Source organism: Lonchura striata, chromosome 3 (genome assembly GCF_050655825.1).
Source record: "Lonchura striata isolate lonStrDom1 chromosome 3, ASM5065582v1, whole genome shotgun sequence".
Lineage (NCBI taxonomy): Eukaryota > Metazoa > Chordata > Aves > Passeriformes > Estrildidae > Lonchura > Lonchura striata.
In genome coordinates, this window is record NC_140705.1 from 59,100,507 (window position 1) to 59,120,481 (window position 19,975).

Below are 19,975 nucleotides of genomic sequence, written 5' to 3' on the forward strand. Positions count from 1 at the left end.
ATGAAGAAGAAAATAGTCTGCTTTGCCCAGAGGGAAAAGTTTTTACAAGAACAAGCAGATGTGGAGCCTGCAGACCTATTTTTCCTTGTAGACTTTAGGAATATGGGAATAAGTCATGGACTGCTCTATAAGATTTTACAAAATCTGGCCTATGGAACTTGCATATGGAAAACTTGATGGAGGTCAGTAGAATTCAAGGAAGGATTTGACCTTTGCCATGATGAGAAGAGTGTATTCAGTGATAATATTGTTAACCTGTGAAGTTTGAGAAGAGATCCAAATCGATGTGTTCCAGTGGATGACTTAGTTGTAACTGGGCTTTGGAGATTAAATAAAATTTTGTTCCAAATTACTTCAAAGCTGCTGGGTTTTGGGGTTTCCTCTATAATGAGTCTGAATAATGGACACAGTGAAACAGGAGTCCACTTTTAGGTGGCAATTCCTCTGTTACTGTGCAAATAATTATTTCATTGTTGTGGACCTACATATTGATTTGGGCCTTTTGTAGGTTGCTAAAGCTTTTTATTGTAGCGTTCATGTGTTTATTTTCAAATGAACAAGTCATCTGCAGTGTAACTTGGCTGTATTTTCACACTTGGCACTTGAATGTAACTGCAGTTTTATTAGAATATTTGAATAAATGCATTGTTTTTTGGCCAAGTTTGTTCACCAACTGCTGCTGCAATCAATGAAGTTTTGGGCTTTTCTGGTAATAAAGCAATTGTTCATGCACCTAACTACAGATTAATAGCCTAGCTCTGTATATTGAAATTTTGGTGATGCCATCCGCATGTGAAGATACGTATTTTATCTAAGGTCAGTTATGAAAAACCAGTTATTAAAAATATACTGGGAAAGGTAATTATTTCCATGGGAAAAGTGTAAATGTCTGACAAAAGAAAGTGGCAAGGAAGAGAGCGTCAAGGGTTTGCGGTTGTATCCGTGATGCTGTTGTGCAGAGTTGTTAAACACAACTGAGAGCTTCTCCTAAGAGTGTGTTTTTGTGACTACGGCATTCCTGCTGTGGTTTGAGGAACTACATTTTTGCCAGGGTGTCTCACTCAAGGATGTTAGGGTTACTTACTCCCCCCTAACAAGCTTAGGGTAAAAAAGATAAAAAGCCAGGAAAAAAACGCACAAAAGACAAAAAAGAAAGGGAAAGAAAAAAAAAAAAAAAGAAGAGGAGACCCTGGAGCTACCTTCAGGCAGGCAAGCGCCTTGCAATTCAGCAGATTTCCAAGCAGCTTTCCTGTGGAAGCGGCCGGGAGGCTCAGGAATGTGGGGTCAGACAAGAGCTCAGTCACGGTGTATTCCCCGGCGGCTGCCCGGCATCGCGGCGGGCCGGCCCGCATAATCGTTCCGGGCGGCCCGTGGAAAACCACCCTCTGGTTAAGCTGCATCATGCTGCTCCACCAATGGAAAAAAAACGAGCGGGAGGAGGGTGTGCAGCCTGCAGACAAAAATACATGCAGCCTGGCGCAGGGTCTGTTTTTAGTTCCCGACGGCTGTGCGCTCTGAAGTGTTAGGCACAGTTTCCTGGCATGCCCGGGGCAGGGAGAGGCTGTGGCTGCGTGTCCCTGCTCCCGTGGCAGGCTCGGGGCTGCGGGGCGCTCCGGGCAGCGCCCCGGGCAAGGTAAGCGGCGCTGGGGACTGGGAGGGAGATGCTGGGGCAGAGCAGTCAGTTCTCCGCTCTCCGGATGCCGGCCAGGGTTGGAGCGCTGGAAGAAAAGTGGGGAAGGGCTTGGGAAGCGTCTGGAAATGGAGTGGGCTGCTGCGGTGGCGGGACTTGCAGCCCCTCTGCCGCCTCTGCTATGGGTGGCTGCGCCCAAGGCAAATGGTTTTCCTCCAGAAAAAAGTTCTGGGATAATTTTTACATCTCTGCTATGATGGGGCTGGACTTTTTTTTTTAAGGCAAAGTATGAAATGTGTGTTGAATAGTACTACGGTTTCTATTATGTTGAAGTGACTCTTCCAATACAGTCAATTCAATAATCCCTCTGAATCTTTTTTTTTTTTTATTGTTTTGTCTATTCTCAGTAACACTTAGAGTGACTTACAATAAATAGTGTGCCCAAGCAAGGATGAAACGTTTGTGTAGTGTTAGAGGAAAAAAATCCAGTCAGCACTATTACCACTGCTGAACTGGGATGGCTTGGGAAACCAAAGCTTCTGCATTTGCCCGAGGTAGGTCCAGCACAGGTTTTGATATTTCTACATAAATTTTTAGTACATAACTGTACGCAAATAGTGAAAATGCTATGTTCCATGACAGACAAAATAAAAAATGGAAAAAAAAACCCCAAAAAATGGGGAAGTGTCTTCAACCTTTGGTTTCCTTTTTTAATTTTTATTTTTATTTTTAAGAGTGATGATTAATTGCTTTTGCAATGCAATCAGAGCTTGCAACTTTGTTTGTGCTCGTTGTTGATGTGGTCACTGAGTTAATTTTGTACACTGGTGACTTCATTCTGGAAATCACGCATTTCTTTCTCTTTAGGGTGGATGATTTGTTATGCAATGTATGGTAAGTTACAATTTAGAGGCAAGAGCTGGATTTTTTTTTAACTGATCACTTTCAGTGGGAAAGGGATATCCATGACAATGGGTGGACGGAATCTGAATAGGGCAGTCTGTAGCTGTGAAGCTACAAAACAATTTTTTTAGTGAGGAAACCTAATCCTCAATGTACTCTTTTTGTTCTTTTAATGTGTGAGTAACATGCTGGTACTACAGGAGTACAGGAAAGGAAGCCTTCAGCTGTGTTACTGCTGTAGAGCTCTTGGCATGCAAAAATCAAGGTCTGATTTCAATTTTCCAAGGGACTGTGTCTCAAGTTTACTTTTGGTGTCTAACTTCCAGATCCTCTGTCCTCTTCAGGAAGTTCCAGGGCTGAAGGTAGGAAAGCATTTACTTTGGAATTGACACCCTCAGGTATTTATGAATGTGTAAACTGAGAAGTAGAAAAGACTATGTCAATTGTGGCCCGTTTTCTCCCTCCTGCTTGTGGAGCAGGCAGTGTACTAGGTGACAAGCAGGGAGTTTTGCCCCTGTTCCTCAGCCTGAAACACGCTGTTCGGCCAGTTCCTAAAGGACGCTTTCCTCTGACACCATGGGTGAAGAGTTGTTCCAATAGACTTGGAATGTGTTATGCCAGAAAGAGTCTTTGTGGCCAGAATGAGTTAATGTTCCTGTCTTGGATTGTTCTTCCTTTCTGCCATTTGCTTCTCTTCTTTGGTAGGGTCTGTGTGGCTGCTCATGGTGTTGTGAACTGTGTCCCAGTCCAAAAATAAGCTTTATCTTCTCTTCTCCAAAGATGATGTTTTGGCACCTACAGTTTTGGGGAGATATGTGTGATGGAATATCCCTGTAGCTTCCTGCTGATTGTGGTTGTATTTGATAGCATGAGCTGTTTGCTACTGAAACAGACAAGAAAGGAGAAGGGCAAATGTTCCTGGTGGTGAGTTGGGACTCCCAGTTTGACCAGAAAGCCCAAGTCTCCCCTCCTGGTATTAATGTAGTAAAGAGGGCTGAGGTAGAGACCTCTTCAGGAGTTTGTCTAAGCAAAGCCTGCAGTCTCGCACTCGGTCTCCAAAGTGCTGGGCAGCAATGCTGGAGCCCAGGCTCCCCTGCTTGGAATATCTTGGCTCCTTTCAGGTACACCATCCTCCCACCCTGAGGCCTCAGGCTGTGAAAGCACTCTGTAGTTCTGCACTGGGACCTGGCAACCCAAGTAGGTGGAGAAGTCTTTCAGATCACTGGGTTAATTTCTCCTCCGAGGGCAGGAAATAAACCCTCAGACATATCAACTCTTGAACTACTGCAGCTACTGCATTAAGCCAAGACTTAGCTGCCGTTTCTGGTGGGTACTTCTTTTTTTTTTTTTTTTTTTCTTAAGCAAGCTTAATGGCTTTTATTTAAATGGATGTGCACTTTAGCCATTGTGTATAAATTCAATAACATTTACAAATGGTGAAATTTGTTTTTCCTGCCAAAGAAAAATAAGTCCCTAGAGTTTTTGATTATATCAGCACTGGTGTAATATGATAAGAATCTTCAGGCTTGATTCAGCCTTCCATATTGCACTAACTTGAAAGCTATAAAGTCTTATTCAATAAAGCTGCCAGAGTCTTGGACCTAGAGTTATGGGTTGAGCAAAAGAAGGGATCACATCCCAGGTACAGGATGTTTAATTCTGATGTGATATAGATGTGAAGCACTGTAGATCTATTGGAGTTAATGTTATTTTAAGAGAAGAAATCAGAAAAGGAGAGTGTCCCTTTCATGCTTAAATTGTGAAATTAGAAGTCCATCTGCAATGTAGGTATGATTCACAACATGAAAAGAAGTGCCTAGGCTCATAAAGGCTACTAAGCTTCATGAGAAAAACAATTGACTTTAATTTGATGTGTAAGCTACCAAAAAGTTGCTAATACAGGAGACTAGAACTCTACAGAGACAAATTAGTGAGTGAGGAATTCTGGCTTCAAATTGAATTTTTAAGGCAAAAACAGTCCTTTTTTTTTTTTTTTTTTTTTTTTTTAATACAGGCATGCTTGTGGTGTTTTAGTTATTCATTCTTTGAATACAGTGGTATATAATGCAAAGTATCCTGCCAAGAATACTATGGCATACTTATTATGGTATATTTTTATAATAGGAATGTGATTGAGATTGCAGGAATAAGAAATCTGCTTCTGATTTGTGGAAGCATGTGACCAGAGTGCGTAGTTTGAAAAAATACAGTAAATTGTTTCCAGTAAGAAACTCCACATTTAATCCAGCTAGAGTGTTGAGCTAGCCTGCCCCCCTCATTAATTTCACATATCCGTCCATAAACAGCTATGCAGGAAGGGGAGGGCGGTTCACATTCTAGCATTTTGTATTGCTTTCATATTAAAAACCAAAGTAGATTAAAAGTTAATTAAAGCTTCAAACCTGTAATTCTGTATCCCTGTAAGAAGTCACAAAGCCCAGTGGTTCTTTGGAAAACTTATGGACACATTTAGTTATATACAATCTCAAAGACTTTGTAAGCCATTTAAAATGGGACAGTGTTTTAACTGTTAGGTGGAAGATGATATAAAAGTAATTTGAAAAAAAATACAGGATTTGCTCAGGCAATTCTAACAAAAAATAACTCATAAAGTTTTTCCTGATGTAAAATACCACCAATTGAACTGCTGTACATCAAACCCTGCAACATTTCTAACTCGGTCCTCTGTTAAAAGAAAACAAATTGGTAATTACTTACAAATCAAGGGATTTTTTTGTTTAGTTTTTATTGTTCTGAAATAGTTTCACATTTTCCATTATCCCAGCTGCTTTAGTTCTGGTGACACTCTCCTGGGGTGCACTTAGGAGCCATGCCCTCCTAAGGATGGCAGCTGCATGTGTAAGGACTCTGGTGCTGCCTTTTCTCCTCTCTGTGCCTCCCTGCTCCACGTGTACAGTCCAGAGGTGACCACACTGGTCCCACTCCATGGCTGGGAGCCCTTACATACCCTTGTAGAAATGAGGGCTTTAAACACAGCATAAAGGACGTGACTCCTCTAGATTCATCACTAGAGAGTAGTTGGTGGGATATACTCTGCCCTTAAAGGCCCTTGTATAAAGCCTTTCTATCACTGCAGAGTGAGTTGAGGCTCTGCCTTTCTTTGGCAGATGCTCACACTTGGGTAGGTGGCTGTGAGGGACTGCCCAGTGGCAGGTGTCCCAGGACTGGACTTACTCTGTCTTAAAAGGAACTGCAGTGGTACAGGTAACAATCCTCCTGTTAGTGAAGAAAGCCTGATGAGTTTGTGATACTTGCTTGTTGCTTAAGCTATAAGTAAAAATAAAATGCTTAGTTGATTGATTGATTGATCTATTTATTTCCTCAAGGAAATATTTTCTTTAAAAGTTAAAACTGTGTTCTGCTTTGTCAATTTGAAGAACTGAGGAGATAGAGGTTGCTCTTGTCTCCCAGGTAACAAGTGACAGGACCAAAGGAAATGGCCTCAAGTTGTGCCAGGTGCAGCTTTATATTAGATATTAGAAAAAATAATACATTTCACATGAAAGGGTGGTCAGGCATTAGAATAGGCTGCCCAGGGAATGGTGGAATCACCATCCCTGGAAGGATTCAAAAGCCATGTGAATGTGACACTATGAGTTAGTGGTGAACTTGGCAGTGCTGGGTTAAGATGATCTTAGAGACCATTTCCAAACTTAAAGATTCTATGATTCTATAGATCATAAAATCTAGGATCTTATTTTATAGGGATAAGACAGCTAGCTCTAGGTCTTACCTATTTCTTAGCTCTTAATTTAGCTCTCCTTTTAAATGCTTTTTACTTCTAATGATAGGAGGTTTTAAATTTAAGCTCTTCTGCTGTGCATGAAGAGTTTTATTCTGGTAATGCTGAAGACTGTCATGAGTTCCTGAATTTTTAAATGAGCCCTCATTCAGTGGTGCCAATTTGATAGCATGATGTTAGTCTCATCTGCACTCATCCATTATTTTATTTATTTTATTTTGTTTTGTTTTGTTTTTTACTGTTTTTGCCACTCTGAAAGAGATTATATGTTTAGTAAAGTGACACCCAGCTTCCCTGTAACTCTTTAGTAGATTTTTGGGAAAGCTTCAGCAGGGGTAAATGGTTTGTAGACCACTTATTTTTTATCTGCCAGTGAAGATTTGTTTTCACCAGCCACACAGAATAAAGACATCAAAATACATCAGAGAGTTAGCTTTGTTACATGTGTTTGTCTCATGAGGGTTAACTTTGTGATCCCAACTAAAGTTTAACATTGCTAAGGTTGACTTTAGATTTTTCAACATCCTAGGGGGTGGGACTGAGACAGTCCCAGTAAAACAAATCTGCCGAGCCTCCCTATGAAGGTGTTACCACAACCTCTTGCCTTTTTATGGCCACTGTCCAATGCTGATTGTGGTGGTGGAGCATTCAGCCTATTGAAGCTTCCCATCTGGAAACTTGCCATTTTCTGACCTGTAGTTTTAGAGAGTCTCAGCACAGTTAGTGTGACTGTATGGGAAGCAGATGGCTGACAGTAGCAAAATCATGTTTGGTATGTGTTCCTGCTACAGCAGATGAGAGCAGTGCAGAAGCCTGTCTCCCTTGACTCAGATCTCCCACCAGTTCATAACACAATAATTCCTTGTTGTATCTCATAAGCAAACCTAGTACTGGGATATTATTATTATGATTCAGTTTTGCTTGAAATATGGTTAGTGAGTAAAGTTTGGAAACCTTTGAGAGATTAAGACTTGAGAGGAAAGCACCCCTGCAATTGCTGAGCATTACTTGTACTTGTGTTCCCTTAAAGAAAGTAATTTTCTCCTCCAACATTTGTAAAGCAGTCCAGCTGTGGTGGTAATAATGAGGGAATAGAGGTGGCAGGCACTTCTTCAAAACAGCTGCTGAGCTTGTGTGTCTGTGTTGTGAAATGAAAAAAATCTAGGAGAACTTTATGTGGAGAAGCCCCAAGGTGGAGAAATACATTTTTAGCTCTAGGGTTATGACTGGTGTTAATGTTTGGGTGTGGTGGGGATGGTGGTCTTCCCGGATTAGTATGTTTGCATAGCTGGTTTTTTTTGAATGTGTCAAGGGGAACCAGGATGAAGATTTAAAACATCTTTTTTAGGGAATGTGGTTATAATTGAAAGCAAATAAACTCTTAATAGTCATCTTCAGGCACGGTGAGCTGCTTTCTAATTATGCTGATTATAATTGCTGAAAATATTCATAGAAACTGGTTTTGCTCACAAGAAGTATTTATCCCTCTTCACAGGAAGCAAGAAAATCTCGTCTTCTGCAGCAGTGAATAGCTGTGAGAAATACAGCTGAAGTTGATCTCTGTCACCTGCACTGTAATTTCCAGGGCTTCCACAGATCAAATAGTGTAAAACACTTGAGTGTTTGGAGTGAGCACAGCCAGAGTTTGTCCATGACCACCACCCTGCCCCGGTATAGTGCAGCCTTTGGGTTAAACTGACTTGCTCTGCCCTTCCTCCACTAACTGGAAGTAACAGAAATAAAATTGCTTCATACAAGTGAGAGGCAAGAGAAAGGCATGACAGCTGATTTCCAGGGGGATGGTCTTTATGCAGCCTCAGAGATGCCCCAATGGGTTATTGCAATGTGTGTGGATGTTGAGCCTACCGTAGCTTTCTGAATGGCTGGGATGCTGAGGAAAATCCCTTGGGGCTATTTCTATGGAATTTATTGACTGTTCTGCTGTAGTGCAGACTGGTTCCTGCACAGACTGAGACACTGCTTTATAGACTTTGTACCCTGAGATAAATTTATTCCCTCACCCATTGTGTGGCCTGTGTATCAGAGACATGTACAATGGACCCTGGTAGCCATGGCTCGAACCTTGACGAATTGAATGTCTGTCTTTTGAGGTTCATGACAGCAGCTTGCTCACTACCTACTCTGTTAAAAGGATTACCTAACCATTGCGCAATCACTATGGAGACCAGATGGTCTTTTTGCCTGTTTCTTTAGACAAATTGAGTTCAGTGTTTCCTTATGAGTAGATATAAGCCCCTCAAAGGTCTCTTGTTGAATGTACTTTCTGCTCCCAGATGAGGAATTCTGAATGTAAACTCATTGCTTGTTTGTGGTCTGTGCCTCTTGGATTTAGGAAGACAATACTGCTGGGTGTTGGCAATTTGTTCAGGAGCTTAGAGCTAAGGAAGTTTGAGTGTTGTCTTCTGGTAACCTTGAATCAATAGTATTTTTGTTCAATGCAAGTTGCATATGACACTTTAAAAACTGTTCACATAGAGGAGTACACTTAGCAGAATAGGCAAATCAAACCTGCACAGGCAAGGGTATCATAAATAGCAGACTTCCAAATTGTTAGAGAGAGTAAGAAAATTACAGATTTTTTTTTCTTTTCTTTTTTGAGTGTAAGATGAAATTTCTGTGGCTTATCTGCTTTATCAGATATCTTTGTGATAAGACATTAATTCACATTTATAGGTCTGGAGCATCTCTATCATGGTATGTCTTTTCTAAGTTATTTGCTAACATTTTTCTAGGATTGCTACTAAGACTGTTTTTATTTCTAGTTGGCAACATTTATCTTTGTTTTTGGCAAGGCCAGCTACATACCAGTGAATTAATTTGAACTCTTTCAAGGTTCTTATACAGTAAATAGCCACAAAAATAATCAATGAGAGCAAAATCCAGCATGTTCAAATCAAGTAGCTATTCAATTGAAAATTATGAACAGTAGCAATGGAATTTAGGCAGAAAGGAAAAATTTTGGTGGTCGTGTGTTAAGAATGGTTTGTAACTTAACTGTGTGATCCAAAACTTAGTCTAACATCTTGTACTACTTCTTTTCTATAGAGTGTTTCAATCCCTAAGATGCTGGTGTGTTCTAAATCTGACATCCAGATTTGGTCCTTTTGCTTGAGTTGCGGTCTTTGTGTGCTAAGTCAAGAGCCAATACTTTCACAAGGTTATGAAGTGCTTGGGTCTTGTTACCTCTGGGTCTGTGCAATGCTTGGTGCAGCCTTTTTCTTTTTTTACTGGCAGATTAACTTAAAATCAGAACAAACCTAAAGAAGGAGGTAACTGGGTGGCTGCTGGAGTGAATTTCATGGTGGCCTTTTACTACAAAGGTCATGGTTGGAATCCAAGCATGGGGAAAGATAAACAGATGCTCCAGCATCTGGAGGACATTGCTCTGATCAGTCTGGTCCACATTGTAATGGACCACTGCACAGCACTGTGAACTGTAATTGGTCTCCCAAAGGAAAACTGGAGAGAGATGCAAGTTTGTCCTGGCTCGTCAGCTAAAGGAAAGAAAGACAAAGAGGAGAGAAAATGAAACATTTACTCAATGACTTATTGCCAGTAATTCAATGTCAATTGTTAAAGTGTGCTTGTAAAAATGTGTGTCTAAATTCCAGGAACCCCCTTCATCAAACTTCTCTTAATTTGTGACTTTTGATTTTTTTTCTGTTTTATTCATTTTACATACAGTTGGAGTAAATGGTAAGTTGTATTTGACTGAAAACCCTCTTTTCTCTTTTTGATGTTTTCTAGGAAGGCTGTGTGCAACTCCATTCTGGTTTTGGCAAGTATAGTGGCTGGCCACAAAGACAATGCAGAGCATACTGACTGCTAACCGTGCCCGTGTTTGAGAGTGTTCCTACAGGTTTGCTCTTTCTTTTATACTGTACTTTTAATCTAAAAGTGATAAGGGCTTGAAGTAGGGATGTTAAAACATAGACACTCTAGAAGATAAGATTATGCTTTCACAGTGGCTTGTTTTGACAATTTTTTAATGAGGCAGCAGTGTATCCTCCTCCGGGTGATAGTCTGAGATTCGGTGAGTAAAGAAGCGTAGCGCCGATGGAAAAAGCATTTTGGTGCTGTTTTTGTACATTACAAACACTGGAGATTAATTCTGAGTTACAAAAAGAACAGAACTGTCTTTTTTTACTTTGGGGTGCACTTTATATAGGTTTGAAATCTTCAGTCACCTCAGTGGGGCAATTTAACTGTTCCAGTGTGTGCTATTCACTGCAGACACTGAAAAACTGAGGAGCATTTCACCAAGTGAAATTTCACCGAACTGTGCTGTGCTGAATGAACATAATGCAGTTTTGTGCTGTAGTGGAAGATTAGGCTGTTTGCTGACCAAGTTCCTTTTTGTCAGATTTTTTGGCATGTGTTTTTTTTTCTCCTTTCTCCTAGATTAGCTTCATTTAAACACATAACTGGGGTTTACTGAACATTTTATTGAGGCAACACTTGGTTGCACAGAAATCAGTCAAGCTAAAACTGCAGTGGGCTTGTCTGCTGGCAGAAAGGATTTCTCTGAAAGTACAGTTCACTTTACATCTAAGTTATGATTATCTTGCTGTCTCCCTTTCATTATGCCATTGTTCTTGAGAGCCAGAGATTTTGTAAGTTATAAGAAAAGGATGTTGCCAAGGGTGTGGGTGGAGGAAGGTGTTGACATGATTTCAATGGAGTTAGATTCCAGCTTTATAACAGAGGGGTAATGAGCCACAGAGAAAATAGGCTTTCCTAACTTGCCCCTAAAATAAGTTCAGTTATGAATTTAATGTTGTACATGGCTATTTAATGTTTTTTTTTTTTTTTGAAACAATTGTTTCATATCATTTTTTAAATAGGCGTTTTCCTGTGTAGAGGATAAAAATGGCCTGTTACTTTTTGCTCTATCTTTTAGCCATTGTTTCTAATGAAACTCTTCTTAATTTAGTGGAAAATGGGGAATTCAGAAAGCCAATACAGTCTTCAGGGATCAAAAAATCATGCTGCTACTACAGCTGGTGCCAAGCAAAAGCCTTGCTCTCTGAAAATTCGCAGCATTCATGCTAAAGATGAAAAGTCTTGCTCTATGCATGGATGGGGACATACCAGCAGCGGCTCAAACTACAAATCAAGGTCCCTTGCCAGAAGCTGCCTTTCACACTTCAAGAATAGTCAGCCTTATTCCTCTAGGCTTAGTGACACTGTGATGAAGGTCTCCAAAAGCAATGTCCATGCCAAACACAGGACAAATGCCTCAGGGGACTACTGCCAAGGGAATAATGTGATGTTTTTGCCGGAGAATGGTTTCCACTATATTGGCCTCCAAGCTGGAAGTAATCATGCTGCCTCTCGAGAATGCAATGGTCACATTTTAAATTGCTACGGAAAGAATGAGAGTCTTGCATCAACCTCCCCAACAGAGGACAGGAGGAGTCCTAAAGTTCTCATTAAAACTCTGGGGAAGCTGGACGGTTGCTTGAGGGTTGAGTTCCACAACAGCAGCAACAGCAAGGTACCAACCGAGGAGTCCAGTGGGCCAGTGCAGTTGCTGAGGTATTCCCCTGCCTTGGAATCTAAACCAAATAACCTGCTTGATGTCAGGAGAAACTCCAGTGCAGACTGTTCTTCTAGCCATCGTCTGTCACCTACCGATTCAAGGCTTCGTTCTAGTAAAGGGAGCTCCCTCAGCTCTGAGTCTTCATGGTATGACTCTCTGTGGGGAAATGCTGGGGATATCAATGACCTGGATGGTTCATATTTGACCAGGAGCACTCCAGATACAAGCATTCATGCCAGTTTCCCAGCAAGCGACAACAAGAAGCCCTTCAACCAAAGTTCATCTCTTTCCTCACTCCGAGATCTCTATAAGGATACAAATTTGGAAAGCACTCCTCCACCTGGGATCAGGCTGTCTGATGAGTACATTGACACTCCTGGTAGCCTAAGTAATCGTGTCTCATTTGCCTCAGACATTGATGTTCCCTCCAGGGTAGAGCAGGGAAGTCCTGCACATTACACCTCCTACACCCTCCCTTGCAGAAAGTCTAAGCCCCTCAGTGAGGATGCATCCAAGAAGGATACATTAAAGAACCGAATGCGGCGCATCAGTGACTGGACAGGAAGTCTTTCAAGGAAGAAAAGGAAGCTGCAGGTATGTACAAACCAGCCTAAGTGCTGAAAGTTGCTTTTTATATTCCTCTTATAAGCATAGTCATTGCATGATATTTGTCTTTTTTGCAGATTAATTACTTGCTTATCTAATTTAGTAATTTGTGGAATTTTGAGAAGTATTGCATCCCTAGTGCTGTCTGAAATGTCAGCAGCAAAAAAAGATACACATTATTTTGTTAAAATTTTCCCTTCCTATTTTCATATGTTGTCACCTTCTAAGTTAACACCAGTCTTTGCAGACTAATATGTATGTTAATTTACTTTTGAAATTGTTGCATTACTTAAAAAGTGACTTGGGGTTTAAACCTTCTTTTTATTTCAAGTATGAAAATACAACCTCTATATATATATGCTATTGATTAGCAGACATTATCTGAAGAATGTGGAAGGAGCATAGAAGTAGGACATTATATCCATCTTTTTAGATGTTCCCTGTCTGTTTTACTGGCTTCACCACTCACTTTGTGCATGTTGGTCCATTTCTAGCAAGGCAAGCAGCCATACTGACCAGAGGTGCTGGTTCTGCCTCCACATCCTCTGAAGCCATTACATGGAGCAACCTCCTCATTCCCATGTGTCAGCTTAGTTCACCACATGGAAAAACTTGAGTTGCCATCTGGCTCGCTGGGAGATGGTAGTGTGAAGAAGGAGATGGGAGGGGAGAGCAAGAGGGAGGGAAAGGATGGTTTTTCAGAAGAATTTAAGACTAATCCATTTAATAGGAATTTAGGATGCCTGTGGTCAGGAATGAAATTCTCATCTCTAGCTGCAGGCCCCAGAATTGGCTCTTTAAATACCAGACTGTGCCTGGTCTCTGTGTGTGAGTTTTCAAGCTGAGATGAAACCATTTTTGGATTTGGTTTGGATTTTGGGGTTTTTTTCCTTCCTTTTTCCCCACCCTGATTCTTCCCTGGTGTTTTTCATACAGGAACAGTCACTGGGCTTCCTTAAATGAAGGAGGCTCCCTTTCAGCAACATAGATGTGCTGGCCACTTCAGAAGATTCCTGTCTCCTGTGTCTCCTGTGCTGGAGATTCAGACAAGTCTCGTGCTTAACCATGTGCAATGTAAAACTCTGACAGGCCCTTAGGCTCAGAAATAAGCTCAGTGTAAGGTTTGCTGGTGTGCATCCTGGTTGGGAGCTACAGAACTGGGAAATGAAAATGAAAGCTGTTTATTTGCATCACTTTTTTCGTGAGTTGTTGCTCATGTACTTTATCAGATATTGTCTTTTCACCTTCTTACTCAGCTGTAAAAGAGAGGGCAAAAAAACCTGGAATTACTGAGGAGCCTCAGTGCTGTGTTCCAGGATTCTTAACTGATTTCAACACCTGTGGCTGCACTGGATTTTACTGCCAGGCTTTACATATGATTTCTGCATCCCAGACCTTTAGTATTTATTACTTAGTTATGACATTTTCAGAATGGCATTTGTAGTGTGCAATTCATAGCTATTTTGAATTCAGTGTGCAGTGAACTGACTTCAGACGCGGCAAGGAAATTTGGCTGGTGAGATTGCATCAAGCTTGAATCAGATTCTGGTAGAAGGAAAACAGCCCTAACTCCAAAAACTGTGGTTTCTTAGAAAAAGGCATAGGAAATGGTTAGTCACTGATTTTAATCAGACAAGTATCCAGTGACAGGAAGGGTAAGAGGGAGGTAGTGAATGCTTTGTAGTTTTGCAGTTCCTTGTGTGGCTTTATTGGTTCATTTCCATCTTTCACGCTTTGAGTAACCTGCCATCTCTTCTGGGGGTTGCTGGGTTGTAGTTTGGTAGTGCTTATATTCTTTACAGGTCCTTTAGCTTAAAAAGACAGAAGTGTTGTGCATGGTTCTGATCTGTCACGTGGCTGGTCCCTGTTTGTGCGACTTCATCTTGTTGATGGCAGCATCTGTGCTTTGCTCTGAACAGTGTGTCCCTTCCTCCGTACATTAGTAATAATGTGAATCACTTAGGCTGAACGTAGGTGAAAGCTGGAATATTTCCCTGTAAGTGGGCCTAAGTGCTGGTGGTGGCTGGGTAGTCCCTTCAGCTGCCCCAGTGGAAACGAACCATCCAAGCCCTCCCTGCTTCATGGGAGCACAGGCCGAGGAGGCACAGGCTTTGGGATATTGAGGCCAGATCCCTGACACTAGAAAGGCAGTGGAATTTAATCCCCTTTGTGAACAAATTGCAGTTTAAACACAGATTTTCTCCATCTTGAAGGGTCTTTCCAGACTGTCTTATTCAATGCTTGCTAATAGGCAGAGTAAATATCGTTCCAGGCAGTTTGTTCTGATGTCGGTATTGCCTTCTACATTAGTTAGTCTTTCCTATTTTTTAATCTGTTATGATTTATTTAAAGGGAGAAGGGGTGTATTTTCTTGGCCTGCGTTTGTGGGGCTATACAGACTCTCCTTGGTCTCCTGTGTTAAGATTGGAAATCTATTTCCTTTTCATTCTGGCACTCTTCCTCCTCATCTGTTTTAAATCATCCACAGACATATTTGCATATGGGATATTCCAGAGGAGTCCTTTGTTATGCCCTGTCCAGTTACTTGGATGTTTCCTTATGTCTGCTTGATCTGATGTATCCTGGAATTGAATTTACTTTTCTAATAATGATCTTGCATCAAGACTTGCAATAATATTTTCCAAGACCTAGTTTTCCTTTCATGAGGGTGTCCTAGAGTGTTCAGTGCATCACTGGTACTATATGCATCACTCAATGCATCACTGGTACTGTACTGCAGCACACATCTTCATTTAGTTTCATCTGTGCTGAAATGGCATTGGGGTGATGCTGAGTTGCAATTCAATGTGTGAGAGCTGAAAGGTGTGTGTGATGTATGTTAGACCTGTGGACAGAATTTAGATAGACTTGCTGCACAGCCAGATATGGCTAAAGATAATGGTGTAAACTCTGTGCAGCTCTTTAACACGGAGAACATTAGCAATTTCTGTGTAAAATGAAAATCCATCCACCAGAAATAGGTACTGAAGAAAGGTTCCTGAATTTAGTAAAATAGCCTCACTTCAGGAATCATATTGGAAATTTTATGACTTTATAAGCCAGAGCCCTGATGTGGGCTGTAAAGAGAATTCAAAAGAAAAGTACATTGAGTGAACCTCTTTATTTGACTTGAAAACTGGCATTAGATTGTCCTTTTAGCATAGGTCCTAATGAATGTGGCAGGCTACATTTTTCCTGTGCTGTTCTTTGCAGCTAATTATTACGTGTGTCACTTTGTCTAATTGGTATCTTAGCCACTTTATTTTTTGCCTTAACTTTAGCTATTCCAGAGTTTATCTCAAACATTGAGAGATCTCCCTGAATACAGCTGAGCAGAAACAGAGATCTATCATCACTAGATTCAACAGAACAAAAACCAGCAGAAAGTCACCTGGCAGGGAAACCACCTGGAGCAGCAACTTGGGTCAAACCATTTCAGTAGTGGCAGATATGGCTACAATGACAGCTTTCTTAAGGACCAACATAGACAGCCAGACTCTGCCAATTCAGTTTTTTAAGAAAAGAAAAATATAAATTATGGTGTCCTTGTAAAGTGCATATATTAATTTTGGATTCTTTATCCATTTTCTCTACTTTGGTACCTTCTCATTCCTACCCTTTCTGTGTGTGAGGAGAAAACATAGGATTTGATTAGTGGCTGGTCATTGACAGGTTGCATCCCACCCTTTTTCTTAATGTTTGTTGTTCCAGTGGTGGGTTTTCACAACAGAACCCCTTCTATGTATTTGCCACGTGTTGTGTCTCTTACTAGTGCTTTGGGATTGAAAGAAATACATATTCTTAATAAGCTGTATACTAATGTTTTCCAGAGGTCACTAGCAGTTCCTGGAGAATAGTCAAACAATTAAAATGCTGGATTTTGGCAAACAAGTAGAGTGGCAGTAATTAAAACAAGGGTGGAGAAAGCTTTCAGTTTCCCCCTGAAATACAGATCACCAGCACACTTGTACAATCCACGTTCTACAGTTGCTTTGTGGCATAAATGCATGACATGCAGGATTTTATCCTGCTTTGCCACCCCAGGATCTTCCTCCTGTTACCATATAAAAACCAATTAAACTGTTGATGTTTAGGGAGTTACTCTTGGACAACACTGATTAACGTTCTGTAACAAGATTTGAGTAAGGTGCTCCTTTGCCATGAGAATTGGATCACCAGATAGTGATTTGAAAAGCCAGACTTGAAGTTCAATGTACTATAAAGGAACATAGGTTTCAGGTCAAACTGGCTTTTGTGAGGCCACAGGCAGCAGTGTCCTGCCACTGGAAAAGTGGCATCGCCTGGGAGGGTGTACAATCCCAGTCTTGGCCACACTCTGGAGGTCCTGATCCTATCAAAACATAGCACAGATTTTCTGCTGCAGTTTTGAAGAAGTAAGTAAGAAGCAAAGAAACAAAAAAGTAGCTGTTTTCAAGTTGCTGGGGAGAACAGCTCCCAGGAGACCAATGTTTATTTACTTGATTCTTAGTACAGTAGTCTGTGAGAAAATAAATGCTTTTAGAGAGGCAGTCTAAACTTGAAAGTATAATGGCTTTATTATTACCGAGGGTAATAGCTTTGCTTCTCAAATCGTATATTGCAATATCTTCTTTTTTCTTCCCTCACACTTTTCCTGCAAAAGACAATATATCTTTTGTGTTTTAGGTTCTTAAATCTTGGTTGCTTTTAAATAGCATTGGAAACACTTGAGTTCAGAAGACAATGAATGACTTCTTATGATAGATGGTGTGGTTCTCAACAGTGAAGTCAGTCCAAGGAGCTCTGTTTTAGGTAGTACGAAAATTCCTGTCCATCCCTGGAGCTTGGGAGAGTTGGGATCAGACAGCATATTACTTGGAAAGGCTTAAAAGAGCCTTTCCAATCTGCCAACAAAATCCCATGTTGACAAGCAGTGGCAAGAAATGGGCCTATTCTAGCATCTATATCAAAGGCAAAGTTGAAGTCATACCATCAGGCCTGATTATTTCAAATAAAATTAGCCAGCCCTCTCAATCCAAGGGATGAAGTTACACAGTGCAATTAGGAGAAAGGCCTGCCAGTGCTTGATGGAATGATCAAGCTCTCAGGGTGTTCCCAGCAGCTCAGAAAATACACAGCTCTGCAGTCTGGAGACTGGATTTAAGCCAGTCAGCAAGTTTGTCTTTCTTTTTTAAAATCTCATATTGTTTTAGATTAGATTTTAGTCAACTGATCAATTCTAACAAGCTTAAAATATTCTTTACTTTTGACCTTTTATTTTTGTTGGTCAAGCACCATTTGTATGACAAATAGAAAGTGGAGGTTAAAATCAGCCTTGTGTTGAAGATAAACCTAGCCACCTTGCACCAATGTGGTAGCAGTGAAGTATTGAAAACCCTATAATAATAAAAATACCTGTTCACTATTCCTGCTTGTACTCAGATGCAAAATATGGTACCTGTGTTTCAGATGGAGGATGTAGTTGTTGCCTGCAGAACCTCAGGTTTCAGACAGTAGTTTCTAGGGAAATTTGAGATTATTCAAAGCATGCTGGAATTACCAAAATGCTCAGATTAGTGGAGCTACCCACTTATGGGAATAGGGGTTTAATGGGGTTCTGCTGAAAAAACTGGATGGTAACAGTGATGGTGTCAGTGGCTGAGGCAAAGGCTGCAATATAATGGTGAAAATATGAAGGAACTGGAAGTGGCTAAACATGAAACAAATTTAATTGACAAATGAGGTGTGTCTTTTGATCGTTGCTCTGATGGCTGATTGCAGATAAATTTCTTTTATGCACAGGAGCCAAAGTGTAAAGATGGGAGTGAATACTTTGACAGCAGAATGGACAACTTCACTACAGACACGCTGGCACCATCACAGCTCTCCACTTTTCTGTGGTCTCCTGGCTCCAGTCATGCCCTGTCCCAGAGAAGCGAATCTACCAATGCTGTCAGCAGTGATGCCTTGAGGCAGAACATTTATGAGAACTTCATGCGAGAGCTGGAGATGAGCAGGATGAACTTGGAGAATACAGAGACCTCGTCAGAAACAGAAGACTCTAGTGGCGAGTCCCTTAGCTCCTTGGAGCAGCTGGATTTGTTGTATGAGAAAGAGCAAGGAGTGGTGCGCAAGGCAGGGTGGCTGTTCTTCAAACCCTTGGTGACCCTGCAGAAAGAGAAGAAGCTGGAGCTGGTCACACGACGGAAATGGAAGCAGTACTGGGTCACACTCAAAGGTAAAACCACCACGTTGATCCTTCATCTTGGCAGCAGCAGTTCTCTCTGTTGTGTCTCAGCAGCATTTCATGCATGCTGGCTTCTGTTAGCAGATTTAGGAGGATTAGAAAATCACACCTAACTTTACAAAGTCCGCCCACCACAACTTTGCAAGGCCTACCCACCACTTAAAGTGGAGCATGTGCCTAGGCAGCCCACTGAACTGAGGTGCTGCTCAGTGTCTGGGGTTGTGTGTGCAACCTTGTGTTTCATACCATAGCGGGAATTGTTTTGTCTGACTTCCTAATTTGTGTGTTCACATCTGATTGGGGAGTTAGAAGATACTTTTGGATGTTTGAAGGTCAAAGACCAAACTGAACCAAAATTTAAGGGTCAGGAGAAGTTGCTGGTGTCCAATTCCTTGTTAGAGATACACAGTTCCCTAGGCTCTGCTATGAAATTTACTGAAGGATGGGGTAGTTTATTGTAAAAATGTTTTGTTCATTTCTAACACTTTAGATGGCAATATAATGAAGAGGTGAACTCCCAAAGCCAGAGCATTTACACAGAGAAGTTTGTGTGGTTCAGAGCAGGGGAAACTGAAGCAGCAGCAAGGAAAGCCCTCTAGTGCCCAAGGCAACCATTTCCAGCGTTTGAAGGTCTCCCTCCTTTCCCTGGGTGGTCTTTTCAGATTCCCCACTCCCAGCAATATCAACCACTTCTGGCTTTTGTCATGCCCAGCTTCCCATCTCCTGCATCTGCTCCTGTTGTGAAAACAGCCCCATGGGAGGGGAATCCACTCAAGGGGGCTGCTGCAGGTGTGATTGTCATGCTCCATTTGTGGCTCAGAGGGTGCTGTGGAAAGTGTACAGGTGTCAGGAAGTGTGAGAAGGAAAATAATATCTATTGTGGGGAGGAAGGGAAATTTAATGGGTGAGTTAATATGCCTTTTTTAAATTTTGAATTGCATCCAAAGGATTTGTCCTTTAGTAAATATAATACTAAGTTAATGAGTAAGGAAATGATCAAGCTTGATAATTTCCTATCATATCTGGGACTATAGGAGAGAAAATAACAACTTTACCACAGGTTGCCCTTTTTAAAATTGTGCATGGGTGTAGACCTGAAGAAAAATGAACAGCAAACAGCAAGTCCTGGTAGGGTGCTTGATAGTGCTGATTGAAAAGAACCAAACTTACTAGAATCAGGCAGTTCTGCCTAAAAATTCAGAGACTTGTTATCAAGGGATCAAAATGTAGGCAGGCTTAGCAGTTTAAATCACTTGCCCTGATCATCAGATAGCATGATTCATG

The 19,975-nt window shown here is 41.2% G+C and overlaps 1 protein-coding gene across 10 annotated transcripts in view; it reads left to right on the forward strand.

Annotated features, from left to right (window-relative positions):
• The window catches only part of TIAM2 (TIAM Rac1 associated GEF 2), a 133,967-nt gene that overhangs the window by 37,011 nt on the left and 76,981 nt on the right, over nucleotides 1-19,975 (forward strand). For 5 of the 10 annotated variants that reach the window (XM_085576633.1, XM_085576624.1, XM_085576623.1 and 2 more), the window contains 3 exons: nucleotides 10,065-10,176; nucleotides 11,251-12,453; nucleotides 18,247-18,682. In XM_085576633.1, the coding sequence (XP_085432759.1) occupies nucleotides 11,257-12,453; nucleotides 18,247-18,682 (1,633 nt within the window). In that variant the 5' untranslated portion in view covers nucleotides 10,065-10,176; nucleotides 11,251-11,256. Of the gene's footprint in view, nucleotides 1-1,230; nucleotides 1,634-2,160; nucleotides 2,185-2,758; nucleotides 2,896-7,942; nucleotides 7,968-10,064; nucleotides 10,177-11,250; nucleotides 12,454-18,246; nucleotides 18,683-19,975 lie in introns of those variants that run through there. The other 5 variants (XM_085576626.1, XM_085576625.1, XM_085576631.1 and 2 more) reach the window with 5 other exon arrangements.